We start from the raw sequence: 12462 nt of genomic DNA on the forward strand, positions 1-12462 counted from the left end.
AAGTGGTAAGCTTCTCAGGAATCCAAGGCTCTGGCCCAAGCCATTAACTCTGAACATGAGGTGACCCGGGAAGCCAGCCAGGCATCTCCCACTCCCCACAGTCTTGGTAACCCTCCCCAACAACCTGTAAAAATCCACTCTCATGATAGACTAATCTGTCAGCAAGGGAGAAAAGCAACACTTCTCCCCTTTCCTGAATCAGGTGCCAGGGGAGACCTCATGATTCCTTGGGATGCAGCTCCCATCTCGTTCCCACTCAACAGTGAGCCCAAACAGCCATTCTGAATGTCACCTGTCTCATTCCCTCCCCAAGTGCATCCCAGCCTCCACTGATGGAGAGAGAAAGGCCAGGGAGGGAATGTAGGGCCAGGTGAGAAGATTCCAGCCCTAGATCCATGTGGGAGCTCTGGATTCCAAGAGAACAGTGTAAACCTGCTCTTGCCTGCTGAGGGTGGAGGGGCAGGAATGAGTGTCGGGGCAATGGAGAGGAACAAACAAGCCCTCACACCTAGGTGGGCCACAGGAGGGAGCCCTGGCAACTACCATCCCACCTCTGGCCCATGGCAGGCAGAGAGGTATCAGCAGGGTGAGGTGAGAAATCATCATCACTCGGCCGAAGGATGGAGCACTGAAGCTGGGTAAGTTTAGGGTGCTAGCACATAGGAGGAGAAGGTATACATCGCCTGTAACTGTAAAGAATACTTCAGAATTATTTTACAGGAATGTAAGCTTCAGATAGGCTTTTTAAGAAATAAGCCACAATCAAGTACATAAATCAAAAGAATCTGCAAAGAATCTGTTGTGGGTCAGATCTTATTTCTACGGGAAACATTAAACATCCTCTCTTACTGGGCCGGGCACGGTGACTCACGCCTGTAATCCCAGCACTTTGGGAAGCCAAGGTGGGTGGATCATCTGAAGTTAGGAGTTCGAGACCAGCCTGACCAATATGGAGAAACCCCATTTCTACTAAAAATACAAAATTAGCTGGGCATGGTGGCACAAGTCTGTAATTCCAGCTACTCAGGAGGCTGAGGCAGGAGAATCGCTTGAATCTGGGAGGTGGAGGTTGCGGTGAGCTGAGAACATGCCACTGCACTCCAGCCTGGGCAACAAGAGTAAAACTCTATCTCCAAAAAAAAAAATCCGCTCTTACCTCCCTCATCAATTTGGATGGACTATATTGTTTTTTAAGGCAACATATATTAAAATGTATCTTATTTCCCACTTTGCACAGACAAGTCATTGATTATTGTTTTTAGAACACAAGGTCTCAACAACAAATGAAGTTATTAAACAGGAATTGAGGGCAGACGCTAGACAATGACAAAAACTGAGTCCTTTTCAAAATTACTCTGAAGAGACCTTTAGGGATCACAAATGCTTCTGAGACTGATCTAAGAGATGAACCAGCCCCTCCAGCCCTCCCTGTCCAGAAGAATACACATGTGAACACTAACACAACCATCTTCAGGCCGCTCAGGAGGTACCCACACCAACTGAGGCCATCATCAACTCTCTACATATCCATGAATGCCCCTTAGTTAGGGGCTCCCAGAAGAAGAGAATAAACACTGCTTCACTGAAGTATGAATCTTAAATCTGGAGGTTCATATTATGTGAATATTACTCCAATGTTATTTAGGGAAAAAAATCACTCTTATGATAAATGCTAACAGGATTTTATAATACAAAGTCCTACATGTAAAATTAGCTTACCTCAAAATTCACAGGCAAGTTCCGTTTAAGTGCAATCTCAAACACTTGACTTATTTCAGATTTATTTAGATTTTCTTCTTCGGATTCTCTTCCATTCACCTGTAAGAATAATTGTTTAGTAGTTAGCTCTTATTACAATCATCAATGGCCGGGTGAGGTGGTTCATGCTTATAATCCCAGCACTTTGGAAGGCCAAGGCAGGAGGACAGCTTGAGTCCAGGCGTTTGAGACCATCCTGAGTAACACGGCAGTTTGAGACCAGCCTGAGCAACCTTGTCTCTAAAACAAAAATAAAAACAAAAACACAAAACTTAGGTGGATGTGGTGGTGGTACATGCCTGTAGTCCCAACTACTTGGAGGGCTGAGGCAGGAGAATTGCATGAGCCCAGGAGGTCAAGGCTGCAGTAAGCCATGACTGCGCACCACTGCCCTCCGGCCGAGGTGACAAAGCAAGACCCTATCCCCTGCAAAAAAAAGCACCCATAGACATCCTAGCTGCAATGGTAAACCTTAAAAGCACTGAGTCTTGGCTTTATGAATTTAACCAAGGCCACACACACCTATCAAGTGTCACTGAATTTAAGAGGTTAAAAATATGTATGTCTTGTCAAGTTTGAGTCAAATTGTACCTCGAAAGTTCACCATAAACAATCCGCACATAACTGACCTTTGGATATGAGTCAGCCTGACTGTGGTTCAGCAAGATGTCACTGCTGCTCGGAACAGTGACTTCTAAAAGTACTCCTCAAGTAGTGGGAAGCCACATTTTGGAAAAGTCAAAATACAGACAGATACATGTGGGACGTGGCAAATTCAGATTAAGGCTGTCCACCTCAGTATGCAGGCTTATTTGAACATGAATTCCCTGGAAAACCACTTTTTCTTTCTTCCTTTTTTTTTTTTTGGAGACGGAGTCTCACCCTGTCGCCCAGGCTGGAGGGCAGTGGCGTGATTTCGGTTCACTGCCACCTCTGCTTCCCGGGTTCAAGCGATTCTCCTGCCTCAGACTCCTGAGTAGCTGGGATTGCAGGTATGCACCAACATGCCCGGCTAATTTTTGTATTTTTAGAGAGATGGGGTTTCACCATGTTGGTCAGGCTGGTCTTGAACTCCTAACCTCATGATCCGCCTATCTCGGACTCCCAAAGTGCTGGGATTAAGGCGTGAGCCACTGCGCCAGGCAGGAAACCACTTTTAAGAGAATGCAGCCAGGCATGGCAGTACACGACTGTTGCCCCAGTACTCAGCAAGCTGACAGTTGAGGATCAGTTGAGCCCAGCAGTTCAAGGCTAGAGTGAGCTGTGATCATGCCTGTAAACAACCACTGAACTCCAGCATGGGCAACAAAGAGTCTCTATCCCTATAATTAAAAATAAATAAATAAGGATACGGTGAAACAAAGTACAAAACTGCCATGTATCTCATACTCAACTGCTGTTGGCAACAATACACGGCACAAACTAATAAAGCCTCCTCAACAAAGGCAGAGATTCCGTCTTTCAAACAAGGTTCACTGGTGTGGTGGCTCAAGCCTGTAGTCCCAGCACTTTGGGAGGCCGAGACGGGCGGATCACGAGGTCAGGAGATCGAGACCATCCTGGCTAACACGGTGAAACCCTGTCTCTACTAAAAAATTAAAAAAAAAAAAAAAAACTAGCCGGGCGAGGTGGCGGACGCCTGTAGTCCCAGCTACTCGGGAGGCTGAGGCAGGAGAATGGGGTAAACCCGGGAGGTGGAGCTTGCAGTGAGCTGAGATCCGGCCACTGCACTCCAGCCTGGGCGACAGAGGGAGACTCCGTCTCAAAAAAAAAAAAAAAAAAAAAAAAAAGGGTCTTCCAATCACGGATGAGATTAAAGAGAAGCAAGAATCTTACTTCTGCGTGCTGATAACATGGATTTTATACTGTGCTGTAGTGATAATAAGAGGAACTAGATAAGCTCAAAACTTATCTAGCAAAGTCCCCCAAAACATGGCAAAAGAGCTGTTTTTCTTCACATTATTGCTTATTTTGTCAAAGAATTTATAAAGTCCTGCTTCTAAGATTAGAACTATCTGAACAGGAACCCATGGCTGAAACTGCTAAATAGGCAAGGTATAGGACTATCCAAGATGTTACCTGTTGTGGATTTCCTTGTTTATCAGGTATATTCCACCTACAGTCAACTTTTTTTTTTTTGAGATGGAGTTTTGCTCTTGTGTCGCCCAGGCTGGAGTGCAATGACGTGATCTTGGCTCACTGCAACCTCTGCCTCCTGGGTTCAAGCGATTCTCCTGCCTCAGCCTCCCAAGTAGGTGGGATTACAGGCACCCACCACCACACCTGGCCTTTTTTTTGTATTTTTAGTAGAGATGGGGTTTCACCATCTTGGCCAGGCTATTCTTGAACTCCTGACATCAGATGATCCGCCCACGTTGGTCTCCTGAAGTGCTGGGACTACAGGCATGAGCCACCATGTCTGGTCACTGAATATTAAAAGCTGTAATTGGCTGGGCATGGTGGCTAGCGCCTATGATCCCAAAACTTTTTAAGGACAACGTGGGCAGATTGCTTATGCCCAGGAGTTCGAGACCAGCCTGGGCAACATGGTGAAATCCCATCTTTACAAAAAAATACAAATATTAGCAGGTGTGGTGTCACACATCTGTGGTCCCAGCTACTTGGGAGGTTGAGAGGGCAGGATCACCTGAGCCTACGGTGTTGAGGCTAAGGTGAGTTATGATCACAGCATTCTAGCCTCAGTGACTATGAGACTGTGTCACACACACCAAAAAATGCTATAATTAAAATTAAAATAAAACAAACTCTAGGTTAAATACATATATAACCAAGGGTATAATACTGGATAAATATATTTATTCCAGATGCTTTTTGTAATTCCTTCTATCTATCCTTCCATAATCTTTTCTTTCCAATCTGGTTTCAGTGTATCTCACCTTAGTCAAAACTATTTTCATAGCACTTGTGGTGGTTTGTTAACCTACACATATTTGTTTTGTTTTGTTTTTTGAGACAGTGTCTCACTCTATAGACCAGTCTGAAGTGCAGTGGTACAATCATAGCTCACCGCAGCCTCAAACTCCTCACCTCAAGCAATATTCCCATCTCACCCTCCTGAGTAGCTGGGACTACTGGCATAGGCATCACTCCCAGCTATTTTTTTCAATGTTTTGCAGAGATGGGGTCTCACGACGTTGTTCAGGCTGGTCTTGAACTGGGCTCAAGCAACCCTCCCACCTCAACCTCCCAAAAGTGTTGAGATTATAGGTGTGAGCCACCATACCCAGCCCACACTTGTATTTTTGTTTAAATCCTAAGCAGAAAAAGGGTCTACTTCTTTATGAGTGAATCCTTAAAACTGGAAATTTCTTTTTTTTTTTTGAGACGGAGTCTCGCTCTGTCGCCCAGGCTGGAGTGCAGTGGCCAGATCTCAGCTCACTGCAAGTTCCGCCTCCCGGGTTTACGCCATTCTCCTGCCTCAGCCTCCCGAGTAGCTGGGACTACAGGCACCTGCTACCTCGCCCGGCTGGTTTTTTTGTATTTTTAGTAGAGACGGGGTTTCACCATGTTAGCCAGGATGGTCTCGATCTCCTGACCTCGTGATCCGCCCGTCTCGGCCTCCCAAAGTGCTGGGATTACAGGCTTGAGCCACCGTGCCGGGCCAAAACTGGAAATTTCAAGCAAGGTGCCTTAAAGGCTGGGGTTCTACAGAGGTTTGGCTTGAAATTTATAGGTTGGTGCAAAAGTAATTAGCAATCTAATAGTTAAATAGATACTAAACTTAAAAAAAATAATAATACTGTAAGCTTGTTCAACAAATGGTGCTAGGAAAACTAGATATCCACATGCAAAATAATAAGGCAGGACCCTTACCCCACACCACTAAGAACTCAAAATGGATCAAATACTTAAACAAAAGAGCTAAAACAGTAAAGCTCCTAGATGAAAACATAGGGGAAAAGTGTCATGACACTGTATTTGGTGATGATTTCTTACATATGACATGAAAACTGCAGACAACAAAATATAAGACTTCATCAAAATTTAAAACACGCATGCATCAAAGGACACTATCAAGAGAGTGAAGACAACCCACAGAATGGGCTTTGCAAATCATTTATCTCATAAAGGATTAATATCCAGAATATATAAAGAACTACAACTCAACAATAAAACAACCCAATTAGAAAATGGGCAAAGGACTTACATAGGCATTTCTCTAAAGAAATACAAAAATACAAATAGCTGGCCTGGCGTGGTGGCTCACGCCCGTAATCCCAGCACTTTGGGAGGCCGAAGCAGGTGGATCACCTGAGGTCAGGAGTTCGAGACCAGCCTGGCCAACATGGTGAAACCCCATCGCCACTAAAAATACAAAAAATTAGCCAGGCGTGGTAGCAGATGCCTGTAATCCCAGCTACTTGGGAGGCTGAGGCAGGAGAATTGCTTGAACCCTGCAGGCGGAGATTGCAGTGAGCTGAGATTGTGCCATTACACTCCAGCTTGGGAAAAAAGAACGAAAACCCCCTTTAAAAAAAAAAAAAAAAAAAAAAAAACCACAGTAACACACCTCTCACACCCTTAAGGATGGCTGTTACCAAAAGAAATGGAAATAACAAGTTTTTGGATATGGAGAAACAAGAAGCTTCCAGCCACTTATGAAAATGTAAAATGGTTGTGCCAGATTTGGATTTTATTAAAAATAAAACAGAAAATGGGCAGGGAGTGTGGTGGCTCACACCTGTAATCCCAGCACTTTGGGATGCCTAGGCGGGGGGATCACCTGAGGTCAGGAGTTCGAGACCAGCCTGGCCAACATGGTGAAATCTCATCTCTATTAAAAATACAAAAATTAGCCGGGCGCGGTGGCTCAAGCCTGTAATCCCAGCACTTTGGGAGGCCAAGACGGGCGGATCACGAGGTCAGGAGATCGAGACCATCCTGGCTAACACAGTGAAACCCCGTCTCTACTAAAAAATACAAAAAACTAGCCGGGCGAAGTGGCGGGCGCCTGTGGTCCCAGCTACTCGGGAGGCTGAGGCAGGAGAATGGCGTGAACCCGGGAGGCGGAGCTTGCAGTGAGCTGAGATCCGGCCACCGCACTCCAGCCTGGGCGACAGAGCCAGACTCAGTCTCAAAAAAAAAAAAAAAACAAAACAAAAATTAGCTGAGCGTGGTAACGCGCACCTGTTGTCCCAGCTACTTGGTAGGCTGAGGCAGAAGAATTGCTTGAACCAGAGGCGGAGGTTGCAGTGAGCTGAGATCACACCACTGCATGCCAGTCCAGTGAGACTCCATCTCAAAAAAAAAAAAAGTAATTTAACAGAAAATGTAAAATGGTACAGTTGCTGTGGAAAACAGTTTGGTAGTTCCTCAAGAAATTAAACATACAATTATTATATGATCCAGGAATTCCACTTCTAGATATACACCCAGAAGACCTGAAAGTAGTAACCTGAACACATTTTTATATACCAGGGTTCATAGCAGCATTCATAATAGCCAAAAGGTAAAAACAACCCAAGTGTCCATCAACAGATGACTGGAAAAACAAATGTTTACTATTCATACCATAAAACATTCACCTTTAAAAAAGAAACGAAATTCTGAAACATGCTATAACAGAGATGAACCTTGAAAACATTACAGTAAGTGACATAAGCCAGACATAAAAAAACAAATATCCATTTTTATGAAGTGCCTAGACCAGGCAAATGCATAGAAACAGAAAGCAGAGTAGAGATTACCGGGGATTGCGAGCAAGGGAGTGAGGAGTAACTCTTGAATGAGTCCAGAATTTCTATTTGGAATGATGGAAAGGTTCTGAAAATGAGTACTAGTGATAGTTGTGCAAAACTGAGAATATATTTTAATGCCACTGGTACACTTAAAAATGTTTAATACTAAAAAAAAAAAAGTTTAATACTTTTAGATGTATATTTTGCTTGAATTTTTTAAAAAGCAGCAACAAAACTGTTTCACACCAAATATTAAGATACTAGAAAAACACAGTATTTGTGCTAACCCCAGATTAACTCATTTTTGTGCACAACAGAATAAAGCTTGAAAGCTGTTTCCTTAAAGAGCATCCAGAGTTTTTTTAAAATAGATGGTCTGTTTAAAAAAAAAAAAAGGTCCACATGCTAAGAACTATGCCAATGGGAATGCTCTCCTTATGTGCAGCCAGAACACAATTTGGACATAAACTAGGTGCTCAGACTGTCATAAGACTTTGAACACCATGTACATGCCCCAATTTTCAATGTTCTGCTCATTCTATCAGCCCAATTAGGTTTAACTTTTATTTTTATTTATAACCTATTTCAAACATACAGAAAAGTACAGATAATAACGTAACAGGCAATTTCCTGGATTTAACCAATGTCAACAGTTAGGTGCTACTGACATCAGACTGTTTTTTTCTGTTTTAAGAAAAACAATAAGCCATGCACGGTGGCTCACGCCTGTAGTACCAACACTTTTGGAGGCTGAGATGGGTGGTTTGTCTGAAGCCAGGAGTTCAAGATCAGCCTAAGCAACAAAGTGAGACCTTAATCTCTACAAAAAAATTTTAAAATTACCCAGGTACAGTGGAGTGTGCCTATAGTACCAGCTACTGGGGTGGCTGAGGCAAAAAGATCACTTGATTGATTGCCCAGGAGTTTAAGGCTGCAGTGAGCTATGATCGTGCCACTGCACTCCAGCCTGGGTGGCAAAGCAAGACTCCACCTCTTAAAAAATAAGGCAACAGGCCAAGCAAGGTGGCTCACGCCTGTAATCCCAGCACTCTGGGAGGCTGAGGCAGGCGGATCACTTGAGGTCAGGAGTTCAAGACCAGCCTGGCCAACATGACGAAACCCCGTCTCTACTAAAAATACAAAAAGTAGCCGGGCGAGACTCCTGTCTCAAAAAAAGAGGCAATGGCTGGACGTGGGCGTGGTGGTTCATCACACCTGTAATCCCACCACTCTGGGAGGTCAAGGCGGGCAGATCACAAGGTCAGGAGATCGAAACCATCCTGGCTAACGCGGTGAAACCCCATTTCCACTAAAAATACAAAAAATTATCCAGGCATGGCGGCGGGCGCCTGTAGTCCCAGCTACTCTGGAGGCTGAGGCAGGAGAATGGCGTGAGCCTGGGAGGCGGAGCCTGAAGTGAGCCGAGATCGTGCCACTGCACTCCAGCCTGAGCGACAGAGCGAGACTCCGTCTCAAAAAAAAAAAAAAGAAAGAAAAAAAGGCAATGAAGTCCATCTCACTATCATTCCCAGGGCAGTTAATCACTATCCTAAAGTGAGACTGCATCTTTCCCAGCCGTGTTTTTAAATGAATATATTTTTGTGTTTTGAAAACTCACATACCAGCCGGGCGCGGTGGCTCACGCCTGTAATCCCAGCACTTTGGGAGGCCGAGGCGGGCGGATCACAAGGTCAGGAGATCGAGACCACAGTGAAACCCCGTCTCTACTAAAAATACAAAAAATTAGCCGGGCGCGGTGGTGGGCGCCTGTAGTCCCAGCTACTCAGGAGGCTGAGGCAGGAGAATGGCGTGAACCCAGGAGGCGGTGCTTGCAGTGAGCCGAGATTGCGCCACTGCACTCCAGCCTGGGCGACAGCGCGAGACTCCGTCTCAAAAAAAAAAAAAAAAAAAAGAAAACTCACATACCTCATTCTCAGAAATTGCCTTTATCATTATTATAAATCCAAACTTATAAGTTTACACTAATGACTGTAATCCCAGCACTGTGGGAGGCCAAGGCAGGAGGGTCACTTGAACCCAGGAGTTTGAGACCAGCCTGGGCAACATAATAAGACCTTATCTCAACAACAACAACAACAAAAAATATTTATTTTTGTTGTTGTTGAGATGAAGTCTCGTTCTGTTGCCCAGACTGGAGTGCAGTGGTATGATCTCGGCTCACTGCAACCTCCATCTCCTGGGTTCCACTGATTCTCCTGCCTCAGCCTCCCAAGGAGCTGGGACTACAGGCACATGCCACCATGCCTGGCTAATTTTTTGTATTTTTAGTAGAGACGGGGTTTCATCACATTGGCCAGGCTGGTCTCGAACTCCTGACCTCAGGTGATCCACCCGCCTTGGCCTCCCAAAGTGCTGGGATTACAGGCGTGAGCCACCGCGTCCAGCCAAAAAAAAATTTTTTTAGTAACAATTTATATTAATGAAATGCTCCTTTTCTATTTTATATACATGTATCAAGGTTCCACATACGACTGATAGAAAACTATGGGTCTACTGCTCAGTTCCACACCCTAAGCCAGTGGTTCTCAACCAGAGGAGCACTACAATCACTTGGGAGCTTCACAAGTTCAGATACTGGAGCCTGCTCCAGACAACTGAACTCAAATTTTTGAGGGCATGGCCTGGATAGCAGTTCTATTTATAGTATTTGTTTATTTTTTAAATAAGTCCCCAGGTGACTGGAGTTGCGATTCACTGCTCTAAGCCATTGCTTCCAGAGGAGTATCATTAGGAACAAAGCAGCCAGTAAAATAAAAATGCAAAAACCATATATTTGAAAATGAAATTATATTGCTCTTTTACATAGTTTTTGTTTGTTTTTTGAGACAGGGCCTCAGCTCTGCTGCCCCGGCTGCAGTGCAATGGCATAATCAGAGTTCACTGCAGCCTTGATCTCCCAGGCTCAAGCAATTCTCCTGCCTCAGCCTCCACAGTAGCTGAGACTACAGGTACTTGCCACCATTTTTTTTTTCCAAGTATTTTTGGTAGAGATGAAGTCTCTCCATCTTGTCCAGGCTGGTCTCAAACTCCTGGGCTCAAGTGATCCTCCCACCTCGGCCTCCCAAAGTGTTGAATTATAGGAATGAGCCACCACGCCTGGCTCATTAAAAATTTCCTGGCCGGGCGCGGTGGCTCAAGCCTGTAATCCCAGCACTTTGGGAGGCCGAGGCGGGTGGATCATGAGGTCAGGAGATCGAGACCATCCTGGCTAACATGGTGAAACCCCGTCTCTACTAAAAATACAAAAAACTAGCCGGGCGTGGTGGCGGGCGCCTGTAGTCCCAGCTACTCGGAGGCTGAGGCAGGAGAATGGCGTGAACCTGGGAGGCGGAGCTTGCAGTGAGCTGAGATCGCGCCACTGCACTCCAGCCTGGGTGACACAGCGCGAGACTCCGTCTCAAAAAAAAAAAAAAAAAATTTCCTATTATCCAGACTGAGAAAATGTTCCAAGTAGGGAGGCAGCAAATGGTTCAAAACTAATCCACAAAAACCATTCCCACCCAGTAAAATGAGGAAGGTTTAGTGAGCACCCAGTCTTGTCTTCACAACACAGGCATTACTGTTAACACTGATTCCATATGTCTAGTTCAGCAATAAAATCCAGGCAACATTAAGAAAGAGGCCAGGTGTGATAGCTCATCCCTATAATCTCTGTACTTTGAGAGGCCACGGTGGGTGGATCACTTGAGCCCAGGAGTTCAAAACCAGTCTGGGCAACATGGCAAAACCCGCATCTCCACAAAAAATACAAAAATTAGCCAGGTGTGGTGGTGCACGGCTGTAGTCCCAGCTACGAGGGAGGCTGAGATGGGAAGATGACTTGAGGCCAAGAGGTCAAAGCTGCAGTGAGCCGCAATTGTGCCATTGCACTTCAGCTAGGGTGACAGAGGAAGACCCTATTTCAAAACAAAACAACAGAAAAGAAAGAAATGCTCTGAACCATACTTATCCCTCACAGTGTGCTAGGAAAATCAGCCATCACCATTTAATAATGGCTCCAACACTCTTTTATTTTTCTATATCTAAAGCCATTTTACAAATAATTTACCAAATAAAAGGATGACAAAAGCCATTTTATCAGACATTTTAACAAGAACTTAAACACAGCAAACCCAGCTTCTTATCGCAATGTTTCTAATTTGGAAGGCATATATACCCCCAAAAAAAGCAAGGTCCTCTATATGCAACTAACTGCTCATTGCCTGCTGCACCTGCACCTGCACCTGGGGCACAGCCCACCTGCAGCGATGTCAGATTCCAAGTCCATCTCCAACTGGTTCTAACTTATCAGGACCTCAGATTCTTCATGTACTGGCACTGTCAAAACATACTCCTTTTGAAACAGACTCATAATTCTATTGAAGAGAAAGCAGCCATTTCTTTGCTCTGTAAGTGCAAACTGCTTTCATTTTTGGATTTATAAACACCAACGGAAGGATCAATCCAGTGACTTTTGTCATTTTTATATCTACTTTCTTCCAATCACCTTTGGACACACACCTCCTTGTGCATTTGTTCACTTATTTTGTTAACAATAAGTGGTAAGAAATAAATGTTGGCGGCCAAACATAAAAGAATGTTGTCACGCGTATTTTTTTTTTTAATGCAAACAGGATGGGGCAGGTTCTTGCTGAAAAATGTTGCATGATGAAGTCCTTTCTGTTGAATGACTAGATGAGAATACCACATTTCCTTTCTATACATCAGAGAAATAATCACTAGCTGATTCGTGAGTATGGGAAAATTTATCTATGCTAGCATCTGAAGACTCACAGTCTGAGATTTTGCTTAGACAATCTCACCATCATCATTAACGTCTGGAGTGCTGCCATCTATCTGTCTTTTTGTGTTCATCTTCTGATTTGTTAATCATCAGAAATGTCTTCCACTGTCAGTTCTCTTCTCCTTCACATTACAGATGAAAAACAGAAAAATTCTGGATTCTCACTTGGGTTCAATGAAAGCAAAAAAGAGACTCAAAAGA

The 12462-nt window shown here is 44.4% G+C and overlaps 1 protein-coding gene across 13 annotated transcripts in view; it reads right to left on the reverse strand.

The window, feature by feature from the left end:
* STAU1 (staufen double-stranded RNA binding protein 1) overlaps positions 1 to 12462 on the reverse strand; it is an 81016-nt gene that overhangs the window by 20759 nt on the left and 47795 nt on the right. For all 13 annotated transcript variants that reach the window (XM_017944722.2, XM_017944720.2, XM_017944719.2 and 10 more), the window contains one exon: positions 1720 to 1818. In XM_017944722.2, coding sequence (XP_017800211.2) covers positions 1720 to 1818 — 99 coding nt within the window. The remainder of the gene's footprint in view (positions 1 to 1719; positions 1819 to 12462) is intronic.

This window comes from Papio anubis, chromosome 16, assembly GCF_008728515.1.
Source record: "Papio anubis isolate 15944 chromosome 16, Panubis1.0, whole genome shotgun sequence".
Lineage (NCBI taxonomy): Eukaryota > Metazoa > Chordata > Mammalia > Primates > Cercopithecidae > Papio > Papio anubis.